At 40.2% G+C, this 17,078-nt stretch overlaps 2 protein-coding genes across 2 annotated transcripts; one reads left to right on the top strand and one right to left on the bottom strand.

Moving 5' to 3' along the window:
* Window positions 1–7,073: 7,073 nt before the first annotated feature.
* On the top strand, window positions 7,074–10,615 carry LOC102719167 (cytochrome P450 72A14-like). The gene is made up of 5 exons (XM_006646062.3): window positions 7,074–7,447; window positions 7,926–8,146; window positions 8,266–8,510; window positions 9,196–9,574; window positions 9,963–10,615. Exons 1-5 carry the CDS (start codon window positions 7,168–7,170, stop codon window positions 10,386–10,388), a joined length of 1,551 nt encoding a protein of 516 aa, XP_006646125.1. The 5' UTR covers window positions 7,074–7,167; the 3' UTR covers window positions 10,389–10,615.
* Window positions 10,616–13,822: 3,207 nt separating this feature from the next.
* LOC102718889 (cytochrome P450 72A13-like) lies at window positions 13,823–16,842 on the bottom strand. The gene is made up of 5 exons (XM_006646061.3): window positions 16,306–16,842; window positions 15,846–16,069; window positions 15,337–15,584; window positions 14,645–15,029; window positions 13,823–14,558 (listed from the first exon to the last, which is right to left on the bottom strand). The coding sequence occupies exons 1-5, from the start codon at window positions 16,613–16,615 to the stop codon at window positions 14,118–14,120; spliced, it is 1,608 nt and encodes a 535-aa protein (XP_006646124.2). The 5' UTR covers window positions 16,616–16,842; the 3' UTR covers window positions 13,823–14,117.
* Between the last annotated feature and the right edge of the window lie 236 nt (window positions 16,843–17,078).

Genomic DNA, 17,078 nt, shown 5'->3' with positions numbered 1-17,078 from the left:
AGAATGGTAAAATAGCTCTTATAACTTAGGCACTCTTTAACGTGATCTTCTGCTGATGTTGTGAGCTAAATTCAATCGACACAATAGACCATTGTTTTTTCTAAGATTTTATTTCCTAGTTTGACGAAGACAAGGACAGCGCACAATTTTGCATGCTGTTAGGAAAAATGGTGACGCGGGTTCAAGCTAAGAGCTTTTTTCCTATTCTCCTCACGTATCATTTTTTTCTATATAAAATTTAATATCTTCTGTTATCTAAGGTACTAAAAGATACTAAATTTTATATACAAAACGGTGGTATCTCTTGGTACCTTTGTAAGAATGTTAAAATTGCTCTTAAGCTAAATACTACCTCCGTCCAATAATAACCTCATTTTTCGTTTTCCGTGTCCAACGTTTGACCATTCGTCTTATTTGAAAAATTTATACAAAAAATTTAAAAATTTAGTTACGCATAAAGTATTATTTATATTTTATCATCTAGTAAGAATAAAAATATTAATCGCAAAAAAAATTCAAATTAGATAAAGAGTCAAAACATTGTATCAAAAAACTAAAAAATTATCTTATTCTAGAACGGAGGTTGTATGCATGTATCTACTTATTAGACTTGTTTCACAATGGTTTTCTTGTTTTTAATCAGGTTATGGTTTTATAGTTTATTGTAACGTGTAACCTCCGTAATAATTAACGTGAGCTTTTCATTAAGAATGAATTCTATCCTCTTTATTTTTTATTTAACACCGTTAACTTTTGAATCTATATTTAATCATTCGTCTTATTTAAAAAAATTGTACATATAAACCGTTAAGTTTATTTAGTAATAAGTCAAATTATAGGAAAACAATAAATATATAACATTTTAATAAGAATAATTGTTAGATATAAACATAAAAATCAGTTATAGTAAATAGAAAAACAAGAGTCAGAGGGTGAACTATCTTGGAAACGTACGTTCGGCAGTCACTCCTGTGCAGTGTATCGACATGGGAACCATAGGGCCAGGGGAGGCCGGTTCTTACGTAAGCGCTTGGGTCATCCTCCCTCTCAACGTTCTGGAACGCCCGCTTCCGTGAATCGCGCGGCCCTGACGTAATGCATGACAGCACCAACCGGCCATCAAAGCGCATATATATATATTTTTGCATGAGAACACAGTACAACCCCAATGAGCTGACTGATCGGCAAATCCTAAATTCTAGAAAATTTACTCTAACAAGGAGTCGAACCCAGAATCTCAGGTGTTCGAACCCAGAATCTCAGGTGTTACTAAGGCCTTATGTAAGCACTAGCGCATATAATACCAGTGAGTTGTTGACTTTTTGTTCCATCTTTTCGTTTCTAATCGTGGTTAGAAGCCAAAATTTAAAGTTTTATCTTTAAATTTATGGTTGATTTTAAGAAATTTTTCATAAAAGTTTATTTTGTAGCATTAACCTTTTAATTGCTGATAATACGTATATAAAAAATTTATTTATAAATTATTTTTATTTATAAAAATATTGTTTGTTTTTACCAAAAAAACCAAACCATCACGAATCACCTCTTTAATTGACAGGGATTGACTGCGTGACGCTTTTAACTTGTGAGCTTTTAGGGTGTAATCAAGAAGTTTGACATTGTCATCGCTTCATTGCTTGGACGAGAAGAATCCGACCAACGATCTCACTTGGACCAACCGAGAGAGAGGACAGCATCACAGCAAACGTACCAGCAGCATTTTTAATGCCCTGACGACGACATCGTCCGCTAATAATGTAATTAGCAATCGAATTATATCTGCTTACGTTTAAATTTAAAGTTAATTTTAAATTTTTTATTAAAATTTATTTTACAACATTAGTTCTCGTCAAACAAAAGAGGGGCGACGGCCGATGGCCGACGGAGACGCGATGATTTCCATCGTCGCGGACAAACATGTTGATAGCCCCAACAGCTTTCGTATCCTCGACCTTGCATGTATATCTCTTCGTTCCTGATCTGATAGCGATTTTTCTTTTGTCTCTATAGAGCTCTCTATGTGGCTTGCATGATTGCATCTAGAGATTCTAGTAGTGGCCGCGCGCCCATGTCCGCATAGCTACACACCTAGCTTTTCATTTATTTTTGTAGTTAAAATTTTAAATTTTTAATAAGTTGATTTTGGAGTTTTTTTTATCATCGGATTTTATTTTCTAGCATTATCTTTAGACTTCTAAGAATACGTATATAAACGTTTTATTTATAAATTATTTTTTATTTAGAAATACGTCATTTGCTTTTTCCAATGAGCTAATCTGTCCGTTTTTCCCTTTTGCATCAGGCGTGTGAGCTGCGTTTAGTTGATCGATCGGTACATTATAATATAAGATGATTTTAAATTGTAAATGATTTTACGAATATCTTAGACAATGTTTTACTTGTACTTTTAACTGTCATCAAAAGCGCGCTGTGCAACAAAATTGGTAGCAACAACCTAATTAAATTTAGCTTCTAAAAATCCTAAAGTTTGAAAATCAGCTACAACCTCCGTTTCATATTATAAGTCTTTCTAGCCTGACCTAAATTGATTCATAGATGAATGCATATAATTTATATATATGTCTAGATTTATTAGCATCCATATGAATCTAGGCAATACTAGAAAAACTTACATTATAAAACGGAGCGAGTATCTATCTTATCCTCCAACGATACATGGGCTATAAGATGGCTTTGGTAATAAGACAATACAAGGAAACAACCAACTGTCACGTTAGCTAGCTAGAAATATTTGGCTGGATATACTACATCTAAAAATTCTAAATTTGTAATAAGTATGATAAGAAATTATAAAGTTGTTCTATCTACAACTATCATATTTGTATTCTATGAATTTAATCTAGAGTTAAATTAATAAATAATGAGTGAATTGTGACTCTTAATCTAATTTAGACGGGTATATTGTAAAATAACCAGGATATTTAACACATAATTAAATTTTAACATTTACGATAGAGTTAATTAGATTCATGCCTTTACAAATATGACGGTTTAGAAAAATGCCACTACAATTCACTTAATCATAAATATGTCATTACAATTCTCACTCTTTCACAAACATGCCATTTTATACACCTTGAGAGTTATTGGACCCACATACAGACTAATGTATTTCTGTATTGGCTAAATTACCCCTGCTTCATCTCTTCTTCCACCACTCAACCCCACTGCGCACCCACCGGCGAGCTGCTCCGGCTCCTTTCTGCTGCGCCCCCCGACCTCCGACCTCGCCCGCGCCGTCTTCTCCGCCTCCCGCACCGGCAACGTCGTCCTCGCCGTCCTCCGCTTCCCTCCTTCGCTGCCCCGTTCTTCCTCCTCGCCTCGTCCCCGCACCCCCTCCCGGCCGTCCCAACCCCGCCGTCGATGGCAGCGCGCCGGCCACCCACCTCCGCTGTTAGCGCGCCGCCCGCTCGCCACTGACGACTGCGCCGGCCACCCGCATCCGCCGTCTTCGCCACCGAATTTAGTGTGAAAATAATCCATCGCCAAAACCACGACGCAGCAGCATGTCATCGTCGATACACACGAAGAAAAAACTTAACTACGTGTGACACAACACTATTACATGAGTCTTGCATGCAGCATGCTGCTAATCTGCTTTCTTCGATTCCGGCATGGCGGCAGTACTTGTCGAAGACACGGGGGAGGAAGTTGGGGATGAGGAAGACGAGGAGGTTTGTGGAGTAGAGCAGGTTGGCGACGGCGAGGTACCGGCCGAACCACACCCAGGCGGCGTCCTACACGGTGGCGGCGGTTGGCCACGCGTCGTAGACCTAGTCGACGATGACGAACACGTGGCGCACTGTGGAGAGCAGCGCCACCAGCGCCCTCACCGGCGGCGAGAACAACCCCACCCGCATCCGCCGTCTTCGCCTCCGCGGTCGACGTGCCGCCCGCCTGCCGCCGTCGATTGGGTCGGCCGGCAGCCCTTCGGATGGGGAGGACCAGAACCCAGCTGCTGTCGCCTCCCCTTCGCCGCAGCCATCGGCGCGCCACCGTCCGCCGTCGTCAACTCCGACGTCGCCACGCCGCCCTCCCGTCATCGTCCACTCTAACTTCGCCGCGCGCCGCGCACCTGCTCGCACTGCCCGCGCTCATAGCCGCGCCGCCCACCTGCCGCCACCCACTTCACTCAGCTCCTCCGGCCACTTTTCTCCGGCGCTTAGCAACGTGGATATTTTGGTCAATATGGAATTATATTAGTTTGCATGCGGACCTAATAGCTCTCAAGGTGTACAAAATGACATGTTTCTAAGAGAGTAAGAATTATAATGACATATTTACGATTAGGTGAATTGTAATGATATTTTTCTAAACCGCCATATTTGTAATAGCATGGATCTAATTAACCCTTTATGGTATCAAAATATAATATGGGTAACCAAGGGCTCGCAACCATACCGAACTATTTGTATTACCTCTATTTATAAATATAACTACTTTTATTATACGAAAGATGTCGAGGTTCATAGCTAAATATGTTTATATTTATCAGAATGGAGGCAGTAATCGATCTATCCACAATCTCAAGTACTGCTATAAATACATCAGGAAGATTAAAAAGATAACGGACAAACTGCGTACGAAAGTCGTGCCAACTTTATAGTTTATAGACATAGTATTTCCTCCGGTCATAACTATATCACAATTAACATAAGATTTGGTTAAATTATTTGATCATCAATAATTTGTCAAATGCTTAGCTTAGAAATTAAATAACAAAAGGTATTATTAAATTTGATTTGAAGAATACTATTGTAATATTATAAACCCATTAAATTTATAAATTTATTCTAGTCTAAATTATGGCCACAAGTTTGAAACATTTGACTGAGGTGGTGTTTGGGGGCAAGGGACTTATTTTTGTCCCTTGTCCCATCGAATGTTTAGACGCTTATTATTAATAGTAAACGTAAACTATTAATAAAACTCATCCATAATCTTGGGCTAATTCGCGAGACGAATCTATTGGGCCTAATTAATCCATGATTAGCCTATGTGCTGCTACAGTAAACATGCTCTAATTATGGATTAATTAGGGTTAAAAAATTCGTCCCGTTGATTACCACTCATCTATGAAATCAATTTTTTTATTAATCTATGTTTAATACTTAAAATTAGTATCCAAACATCCAATGTGATATAGGGCTAAAAAGTTTAGTCCCATCTAAACAACCCCTGAATCTTTGCACTAAACATTAAATATTTATGATAGCAGGAAGCAGTACTTCCCTGTCCCGAAATATCACACATCATCAGTGTGGACACTAATTATATATAAAAAAAAGTCTAGATGCAAAGTATTTTTTGTCCATTGATCCCCATTTATATTTATGCTATACCAAGTAATAGTTTACTTGAAAATTAAAAGCAGCATTGCTGGACAGTAGAATGGGATAAAAGTTAATAGTACATGTATGAAAAAACTCAAAACCTCTTGATCGATCAATTCATCCGATGAGGTTGCCTTTTATCCATCACAAATCCGGACGGCCACTAGAGTGCCACATGGCAGGCCGACTCACGCCGGAGACGAGCTAATCCGCAATCTCCACCAAGGTAACGGTCGAGCTATAGGAGATTTGGGACTTATATGCGTGCCCCAAATCTTGTATACGAGCGGGCATTAGGAATGTAAATTTTGAAAGCAGATTTAGTGACTTGTTGGAGACATTTTTCTTGTCTAATATCAATATTTTAGGCATGTGGTTGAGAAGCTTCCTTATTTTCTTTTGTAAAGATCAAAAAGTGCTTAGAGCAAGTTCAATAGTATAGTCAACTACAAGCTCCAATTCATATATATAGTCAATCTAATAATTAATTATACAATAGTTACCTATAAAATATTAATACATTATCTCACATGTCATACACACAATCTGTGTCTTAGAGCACATGTTGCAACTGGCTCTAAATTAGTAGCTCACGCTCTTCTCTCTTTCTGTTATCTCTTAAAATATTCTTATACATGACTTAGAGCAGGTACAATAGCAGGCTATAAGCCAGCTATAAGCATATTTTAAATAGATAAGAGAGAAGAGAGAAGAGATGTGATCTACTAATTTGTAGCCAGCTGCATATGGACTCTAAGATAAAATATGTGTATGATATGTGGGACCATGTATTGATGTTTTGTAGGTAACTATTATAAACATTAGTTATTAGTTTAACTATAAATAAATTATAGCTAGTAGTTCCGTTAGGGCCGAGGCATCTGGACGTACGTCGCCGCCCTGATCGATGGCGTTGATGCTTCTACGGAGAAAACAATGCGTCGGACTCTACTAATTTTTTTATTTTTTAAACTGTATTAATAAATAAGTTTATTACTATAGTGCTTGTACTACGCATAGGAGACGCATAGGAGATTTACACTATTTTTTCCAAAAATATCACATCGAATCTTTAGATACCTGAATAAATGAAACATTAAATATATATAAATATTAAAACTAATTACACAGTTATGGAAGAAATCATGAGCCAAATCTTTTGAGCCTAATTAGGACGTGATTAGTCATAAGTGCTACAGTAACCAACATGTGTTAATGACAGATTAATTAGACTCAAAAGATTCGTCTCGCGGTTTTCAAGCGGAATCTGAAATTTGTTTTATAATTAAACTACGTTTAATATTTTAAATATATGTCAAAAAACTTGATGCGATGTTTTTGCAAAATCTTTTTCAAACTAAACAATACCTCAGCCATACTCTCTCTTTCCAAAAAAACGAATTCTCTGGTTTCCGTGTCCAACCTTTGACCATCCGTTTTATTTGAAAAATTTTTAGAAAATTAGAAAAAAATTAGTCACACGTAAAGTACTATTTATGATTTATCATCTAATAAAAACAAAAATATCAATTTCAAAAAAATTTTAAATAACACGAAAAGTCAAAATTTGAAGATAAAAAAATAAAAAATTGGTTTATTTTGTGACGGGCATTAGAGTACAGGAATAAAAGCTGCCCACGTGTCAGCCCAGCGCTCTGACATGTCTCTATTTTAAGCCCACACGGAGCCCGCGGCCAGCATCATCATCGACCATAAGATTTGAGCTGTGTGTTCCCAAGTGCCCACGCCTCTGCTTTCCCCTCAACCGCACCGCCGCGCCACCGGCGAGGGAGGGGCGCGCTGCCGCCGGCCGATGCTGACGCTGGGGGAGGCCTCGCCATGGGGGCTGGCGGCCGTGGCGCTGCTGTGGCTGGCCGTATGGACGCTGGAGTGGGCCTGGTGGACGCCGCGGCGGCTGGAGAGGGCGCTCCGGGCGCAGGGCGTCCGGGGCACCCGGTACCGCCTCTTCACCGGCGACGTGCCGGAGAACGTGCGCCTCAACCGGGAGGCCCGGACGAAGCCGCTGCCGCTCGGCTGCCACGACATCACCCCGCGCGTGCTGCCTATGTTCAGCAAAGTCGTCGAGGAGCACGGTATGGTGTCTTGTTTCCCTTGTGTGTTAAATTACCAGTTCAATTCATTCCTATACCGTCTTGTTTACAGCACTGAGTTAGCATCACAGATTGCAATCTGTTCTTATCAATAGATAGATGCTATATATAAAGGTCAATCGGATGTTGAGCTCGTGCATCATGGTGGAGAAATTAAACTATCACTGGCTTAGGCCCCAGTTTTGCTGTGCTTGCTGATTGGCCATTAATATTCAAGTAGAGTTATTATAACTTTTCATGTCTTCATACATGTTCTCGATGGGACAGCTGAGAGGGATGTACAAAAAATGGATTAGGATATCTGCACTTGTGAGTGCCTGTAGTAACTGGAGGCACTATCTAATTGGAGTGTGCACTTAGATTAAGATATGCTATGATAATCACCTGCAGGCTGCAGCATGTTTGGTGTAGTTCTTATTTTGTCTTCCCCTCTAATAAAAGATTGAAAACGTAACTGCAGGGGAACCATCATTCACTTGGTTTGGCCCAACGCCAAGAGTGATGATTTCAGACCCTGAGTCAATAAGAGAGGTTTTGTCTAACAAGTTTGGTCACTATGGCAAACAACGGACTACCCGTTTAGGAAAGATGCTAGCCTCCGGAGTTGTAAGCTATGAAGGCGAGAAATGGGCAAAGCACCGGAGAATTCTCAATCCCGCCTTCCACCATGAGAAAATAAAGGCGAGTTCAATGGATTTTTTTTCCATGGTTCCCATTTTACCATTTTTAAATTTCTTCTTTCCATGTTTTTCTTGTCGTGTAATGTACAAACTTGACTAACAATAATGTCTTGTTCACAGAGGATGCTACCAGTTTTTGCTAACTGTTGCATTGAAATGGTCGATAGATGGGATAATTCAATGTCTCTTGAAGGGGTATCTGAGTTAGATGTTTGGCCTGAGTTCCAGAATCTTACGGGAGATGTCATATCAAAAACAGCATTCGGTAGCAGCTATGATGAAGGAAGGAGGATTTTTCAGCTGCAAGCAGAGTCTGCCGAACGCTTAATACAAGCCTTCCGGACTATTTTTATACCGGGATATTGGTCTGTTCTTTTATTCTTACATGGCAAAAGAAATCATCTGGACTTGCATATCCAAACGTTCTATGAATACCCATGACTTATATAATGTCTTTATTTAGTAATTATGTGATATATTGCTGCTAAAAACGTAGTCAAAATGATCCACTGGTTTGTGCAATTAATGTAGTAAAAGCTAAATGCTGACTTGCTTGTGGATAAAGTATATATCACCTTAATTCATGTTTTCAGATGTAGGGGAAATCAATAATGTGCTACTGAATCATTTACAATATGGTAGTCATCACAACCTGACGTGAGGTTAGTAGTGAGACATCAAAGAGTCATATAAGTTCACATCACTTTTAGTAAGTGGATAATTACATATTCAATCTTTGGATTAGAAGAAACAATTGGAAGTCTGAGAAAACATGCAATTATGATAACAAAATGCAATTTCTTATCTGACTTGGAATATACTTTTAGAAAGGTATCAAAGGTACGAAAGTTATGACTTGAAATATACCCAAATTTGCTTCATCCTCTGAGTACTTTGGCACTACCTCTGGAAGTATAATTGATACTTCATATTTTTGCATTTTTGGATGGTTGCAAGAAGAGACTACCTGTATGCACTTTTTTTTAATCTAAGCTACATTTATACAATAGCAATTAAGAATTTATTCTTGCATGATTGAAAACATCACAGGTTCTTACCAACTAAAAACAACAGAAGGATGAGAGAGATTGAACGGGAGGTCCGCAAACTTCTACGGGGAATAATTGGAAAGAGAGAAAGGGCTATCAAAAATGGTGAAACCAGTAATGCTGACTTGCTGGGATTATTGGTGGAGTCAAATATGAGGGAATCAAATGGGAAAGCAGAACTAGGAATGACTACAGATGATATTATTGAGGAATGCAAGCTGTTTTACTTTGCAGGTATGGAGACAACATCAGTTTTGCTCACTTGGACGTTAATTGTACTAAGCATGCACCCAGAGTGGCAAGAGCGAGCAAGAGAAGAAGTGCTACACCACTTTGGAAGAACCACACCAGACTATGATAGCTTGAATCGTCTGAAGACTGTAAGTATGAGATCAACGCTATTAAATGTCCAAAATGCGGTTTACTAAGAACACTGATTTTTTTACTATGATTGACATGCGATTGTTTGATCAATTACGTGTAAAATCTGAAATATTTGTATTAAATGCTAACTACTTACCACCAAAAGCAAAATTGCTTGTGCTATGTATTTTTCACATTCTTCTACAATGCTTTATTTTTCGTATAGTTCAGATAATGTTATGTTTAAACTTTATCACTTATAACCGATTGCCCCTATATGTAAGTGAAGGAAAAATATTCTGATAGTTTGATTAAGCAAGGATTCATTTGGTCATCGTGAAGATTTCATGTTTCAGTTTCGGATTAAATAACATTGTTATCTTGATCCCCATTTTGTTATTGCAGGTAACAATGATTCTATATGAGGTTCTTAGGTTGTATCCGCCAGTGGTGTTCTTAACCAGACGAACATACAAGGAAATGAATCTCGGTGGCATCAAATATCCTGCTGAAGTGAACCTTATGTTGCCCATTTTATTCATTCACCACGATCCCAATATTTGGGGGAAAGATGCAAATGAATTCAATCCAGAGAGGTTTGTTGATGGCATCTCCAATGCAACGAAGTACCAAACCTCCTTCTTTCCGTTTGGATGGGGTCCTCGAATCTGCATAGGCCAAAACTTTGCACTATTGGAAGCCAAGATGGCTCTCTGTACGATCCTTCAGAGGTTCTCCTTTGAGCTTTCACCGTCGTACATCCACGCGCCATATACTGTAATAACTCTCCACCCACAGCACGGTGCGCAAATTAAGCTCAAGAAAATCTGACCATAATGCTCACTTGCTCGGACCGGCCACGGGTGGGGGCTTAAAGTCAGTTAAACATATTACCTGTTGGTATAGCTTTGTATACAGAGAAACATGGTGAGTGAAAATTTTCTCTTCTTTTTCTTGTAAACAAAGGTAGATTCCATGTTTTGTACTTTGAACTAGAATAAAGATGTTACCTGTTGGTATAGCTTTGTATGCAGAGAAACGTGGTGAATGGCACAGTAGAATGAGTTCTTGTGTCACTGTCATTTTGCTCCCCGAACTATTTCACTACGGCACTTAGCCTCCTAAATTAATTATTTTTTGACTCATTTTACACACCAAACTGTTGAAAACGGTTCCCTTAACTCTCTAATGCTACTTGTATTTTTTTTATTTCTCTCTATATTATACTTGATTTGCATTGAAATTTTGTTAGGATGATAAATACATTAAAAATCAGCTTAAAATACAACTGTTATTAACAATAGCAAAAAAAAAGAAAACTATTATGAAACAGTGAAGTATTTTTAATAGTTAATGTGCTAAATAAGCAAAAAAATAGTTTAAGGGGTTAAGTGATCAAATCAATTAGTTTAGGGAAGTAAAATGGACTTTCATTCATGAAGAGTAGAAAGAGGTATACAAGGTATTTGGATTCAATAGCATGTTTGTTACTCGCTGAGTAACTGCTCTAGGCCAGTTCAAGTCTAGCTCAGTCCGGTAGGTCAGCCCTGCATGACGCGACACAAATAAGTCCGAGCCTAGCTCGAACCGACCATGCATTGAGTTGGGCTCGGGCCTAGACATCAAAGCTCAAAAGCCTGAAATTTATGGAAATGTCTGAGAAAGTCTAAAAAAAGCCTGGCTTAACCCAAGAAAGCCTAGGGTTGGGCCGAGCCCATGCTCTTTTTTTTTTCTGGAATTGTCGTGCTTGGGTTTGGGTATTGACCGGGTTTTTTCCAAGCTTGACCCGAAGTCTGGCGCTGCTCGGGTTTTGAACAAGCCTATGGGCTACCAAGCAACGATGAAAACAACTTGAATGCACGAAACTCATCTGTACTGTTCTATATCTTATTCGGAACCGAAAATCTCGGATGCGAAAACGGAATCGAACATTATCAAAGATGAAAATGGGGCCAATAATAATCGGAGCGAACATAGTAATGGAAATTTATTGTATTTTAAAACCATCCAACCAAGCTTCTATTTTTTTGACAAAACAGCAGATAAAAAACTCCAAATTTTAGAAACTAACAATTCCATCTTATATCATAAGGTAACAACCAAGTTGATAGATCGCTTTATCAATGCCGTCTCAATGCTAAGTAAAGGTCACACAATTCACGAATTATTATAAATTAAAGTACACATAATACATGTTATTACAAAGCACACATCTCATACTATAAGGTAAAGTATACATTGTACAAGTCATTACAAAGTAAATTGGTTGTGTATATATCCTGACTAGTGAAGGCCTTAACGTTAATTTACTGAAGTGGGCTAGGCTATTTGAGTTTCTATTATGGATTTATGGCACATGAGCTTGTGAAAATTTCCAGAAAGTTTCCTACAGGTTCCAATTTCTGACAGATAGTGTCCATACCATATCCACGTCCATTTGTAAGAAAATAAATGCAAATATGTTTCCATTTCCAATAATTTCCTGAAAAAAATCCAATCGACGATTTCCATTACCGAAAATAGGTCTAGGGGTGATTATGAAAAAGGCAAACAACATATTTGCAAACGAAAAATAGTTATGAATAAAACTTATATATATATGTTCTTAGCGATCCAAAGCCAAAGCTGGAAAATAAACTACGATAAAAGTCCCCCAAAATTAACTCTAAATTCAAGGTTGAAAATTTTAATTTTAGCTTATAAAAATAAATAAAAACGAAAAGATAAGGATATATAATATAGAAAGTTTTCAAACTATTTTCATCCCCTAGCAAGCACCCCCATCTCGTCAAGGGTATATTACACAGTGCCAATGGTTACCATATATGTGAACACATGCCAAGCTAGACACCAATGTAAAAACAACGGATCAAGGTAGACTTCTACAACCGATAGGCATGTCTCAGCTGGTTTCCGCCATGCCTGCCACCCACAAGATCACCAATCCTTTGTGATTGCTTCAACCAACCTTGCCACTCTCCTAAGCTTCGATGACTGCCTTAAAGGCCAAGTGTTTTGCACTTCCCATACACTACTAGAAAACACCTAACAGTTGTTGGTTGCTAACTTAGCATAGGTGCCGGATTGGCAACCGGCACCAGGAAGGCATTGATGTGTCACCGACACTAATGAGGGATGAAGAACCTATGAGTAAACAAAACACCGAGTTCGACTGGAATCAAGCTAACGTTCTGAGCCAGAGAAAGCAATGATCAGATCTATAGTGAGGCCGTGGTGCCTTATAAGGGAGAAGCAGTTGGATGTAATGCCTGTGCTTGAAGGAGAGGCGGATGTCGTCATGCTAGAAGAAGCGATCGCATGCGCACATCCCTGTAGTGGTCATGTGCACTGTCGTTGATCACACCACCCTTCTGCTAGGAGTGAAGTGGAAGTCACTATTGTCTATGCCTTTGAGCTTCGCCGGGAACGGAGCAAGAGGAGATAAAAGCTCAAGGAACTCAGATCTAGCTACCGTCAAGCACAGGTAGGACTCGGGGAGCCACCACCGCTTGCTGCTACTCTCTGCCTCTCATCGAGAAGTTATGCGAGGGTGAGAGAGAAGATAAGATCACGAAAAACGATGCTCGGCCACTAACTTAAATCGGTCATCGGTTCAATGCCATGTCGGTTTAATAAAAGGGGAATAATTATTATTGGTGCCACCCATAATAAGTTGTTGGTGATATTTTTTTAACTTCAAACCTGCATGGGATGGTGTAGAGGACAAAAAAAAAAAACCTATAATGACTGGTTTTTGCGAAACCGGCACGGATTGAACCGTCCTCTTTTTACTGCTTTGTAAAGTGATACCAATTGACCAAAATTACCCCCATCAAAGTAACCGCGGATGTGCTTTTCTAGTGTCTACCCATCCTCTTGCAGTGCCTCACCGTTCCACGAAATCATGTGCCCCTGCTGACAAATGTGATAACCTTAGAATAGATATTGTGTGCTACTCTGACTACTTACAATCTTATCTTTTTGTTTTTAATTATACCTATAAGATAGAATTTATTTTTTCAATCTTAAATTTAAAGTAGATTTTATGGTTTTTTTATTGTACTCTAATTTTCAGCCTTAGCTTTTTTATAAATGTTTTATCATGAGATTTGTTTCGGTCAAACAAAAAGTATCTCGAGGTACCGATACCTCGTGGTACTAAATCGTTTTCCACCATTAGATCTGGTTAAGCAGGATGAGCATGATGTATATTGTTAGATACAACGATTAGAAACTATTTGGTACTATAAGATACCAGTGCCTCGAGATATTTTTCGTTGGACTGAAACAAATCTCTTTTACCATAAATTGTTTTTTATTTGTAAATATATCGTTTGCCTGGTTAAAAAGCCAAGTAATCACCCCCTTACCTGGCAAAGCATTTTCCGGTAGTTTCAACCATTTAGGATTCAAGTGATACACAATACTACGCAAAGAACTTTCAGCGGCTAACGAGTAACGACCATAAGCAAATCGTGTTCTGCTTTGACATCAGAGAGAGCGATTCAGAGCGCCCAATGCCTAGACCTGTATATCAGTATATACTGGTGATACCCTTTTTCAACACGACGATCGGAGTCGGCGCAGCCTGACAGGAACGCCGTGTTGCGGGTGCAGCGTCAGCACGGTGTAGGGCGCGTGCACGTACGCCGGCGAGAGCTCGAACGCGAAGCGCTGCAGGACCATGCTGACGGCCACCTTGGCCTCCAGCAGCGCGAAGTTCTGGCCGATGCAGACGCGCGGGCCCCAGCTGAAGGGGAAGAAGGCGCCGCCGGGGTCCCTGCACGCATTGGCCACGCCCTCGGCGAACCTCCCCGGGTTGAACTCGCCGGCGTCGCGGCCCCAGACGGCGGTTTCCCGGTGCACGAGCAGCACGGGGAGCGCCAGCATCACGCCCGCCGGGTACCTGACGCCGCCGAGCTCGATCTCCTTGTACGTGCGGCGGTTCGTCACCGGCACCGGCGGGTACAACCGCAGCACCTCGTTTAGCACCATTGTCACCTGTCAAGATCGACTCCATTGATCAAAAAGAGTGAGCAAACTTTGTACCAGCGGTGCAAATTTTTCGTTTTTTGGTAGCCACTCACCACTTTGAGGCGGCTTACGCCATTGAAATCAGGTTTGTTTGGCCCAAAGACTTGCAGAACCTCCTCCCTGGCGCGATCCTGCCACTCCGGGTGCATGCTCAGGACAACCACTGTCCAGCTGAGCAGTACGGCGGTTGTCTCCATCCCGGCGAAGTAGAACAGCTTGCATTCTTCGATGATTTCGTCGACCGTCATCCCTCCGTTGGGTTTGCCGTCCTTGTCGTTGTAGTCCATGTTGGATTCTAGGAGCAAGCCGAGCAGATCGTCTTTGCTGGCTTCGCCGTTCTTCATAGCCTTCTGCCTCTTTTCTATCATGCCTCTTAGGATGGTCTTGACCTCTCTGTCTATTGCCTTCATCCTTCTGTTATTTTCTGTTGGTAAAATACTGGAGGGAGAGTATTATGTTAGCTCGATGGGTGAAATTAGACTGTTAGCTCGATGGATGAAAGTGAAACTAGACGGTTGCAATATGGATTTATAGTTTTTATGGTAGATAAAAGCTGGATGAATCCATTATCTTAAAAAAAGTAGTACACAAATAAATGCACAGATAATGAGCACATTGTACTAAATTTTCTGTTAATATTAAGAAATTCAGCCGGCTTTTGTTTTCTGGCCCAGTGAATAAAAATATTAGGAGCACTCTGGACTAACTGAAACTAAAGATTTTGAGACGGTGACGAGAATCATACGAAAAGCCTGGGATGTAATTAGTCCGGAAAGATTGAACAAGGCGTTCAGCTTGCTCGGCTTGGAGCTGGAAAATTCTTCTGCCTTCCTGATGTGTGACTCCAAATGCTGCTCTTGAAATAACATCCCCTGATAAATTCTGAAATTCTGGCCAAACGTCCAGGTCAGGTTTTTCAACAGAAGCAGCAACCGCAATCTCCCATCTGCCAATTAGTTCGCTGCAAGATGCGGAGAATGCTGGCAACATCCGCTGCAATAAGTTCCAAGAGAAAATATCAGGAAAGGGAAAAAAAATCAGGAATAATCAAATTGACCTCCAGTGCTAATACGTTTTCGACCTGTCAGTGAATGGAAAGCATTCAGGCATTCATCAGATTAATTTCACGTCTGCACAAATAGCTAGACTAACTGATCGTCTTGCTAGATGATAATTCTTACATACGAAATTCTGAATACTAAATACAGGTCTCGTGTTTAGGCATTTTTTTTCAGTAAATGCTACTAATAATACCTTTAACTTTTCTGCATGAAAAGCTGGATTTAAAATCCTCCTATGCTTGACCCATTTCTCGCCATGAAGGATCACAAGCCCACCGACAAGTAACCTGGATAGCCGAGTGACTTGCCGTGACTTCTCAAAGTGGCCAAATTTATTTGTCAGAACTTCACGAACCAGCTCAGGGTCTGTGACGGTAACTCTTGGTATTGGCCCGAACCACGTAAACGACATTTTACCTGCATTGTCATACGCAGGGCAGGGATCAGACAGACGAGCATATAGAACACTGAAACAAAGCGAAGTCACATTACTGATCAGCTAGTGGCATTTCTAGATCAACTGTATGATGAACTTATTATCAACTTAAAGTTGCATCAGATCTTCTCTAGAAAAGAAGTTGCAATATAGCAACCAGATCTTGGATGTTCAGAGAGATTTATTTTCACAAGAATAAGCAGAGAGGGGACAGCACCGTGCTCCTCCAAGGAACGGTGAAGCAGAGGAGCGACGCGCTGGAAAATGTCGTGCGGCCGGTCCGCGGGCACGGGCCTGGAGAGGGCCGCCCTGACGAGCCGCAGGTCCTCCTTGAGGTCGCCATGGAGGAACCGGTACTCGGTGCCCTTCAGGCCCTGGGCCCTAAGGACCCGGTCCATCCGCCGCGGGGCTAGCCAGGCCCATTCCAGCATCTGGACGGCCCAGACCAGCAGCAGCGCGGCCGCCGCGCCGCCGAGCACGCTCCACGGCGAGGCCTCGCCGGAGCCGATGCCGATGACGATGCCCATTTCTTCGTTCCTGCTGCATGCACCGAGCAGCAAAGCGAATGGCGGTGTGGGAACTGGGAACTACGAAATGGAATGGTGTCCAAATATAGGCATATAGCACTGTAACATATTAAATGATATAGATTCGCTGACTAGGACGTGCGCTATTAGATTCAACGATCAGAAATGATTTGATACCGTGAGGCACAGGTCAAGATACCTTTTATTATCTTCGTCTCAAAATAAGATCATTTCTCAGTTTTTTGATACAATATTTTGACTCTTCATCTTATTTAAATTTTTTTTGTGATTAATATTTTTATTCTTACTAGATAATAAAGCATAAATAGTATTTTATACGTGGCTAATTTTTTAAAATTTTTTATAATTTTTAAATAAAATAAATGGTCAAATGTTAGACATGAAAAAACGAAAAACAAAATTATTATGGAACGAAAATAGTATTAATTTTTATTAAACGAAA

Source organism: Oryza brachyantha, chromosome 1 (assembly GCF_000231095.2).
Source record: "Oryza brachyantha chromosome 1, ObraRS2, whole genome shotgun sequence".
Taxonomy (NCBI): domain Eukaryota; kingdom Viridiplantae; phylum Streptophyta; class Magnoliopsida; order Poales; family Poaceae; genus Oryza; species Oryza brachyantha.
Note: the sequence above shows the minus strand (reverse complement) of the source record. Positions and strands in the feature narration are given on the sequence as shown.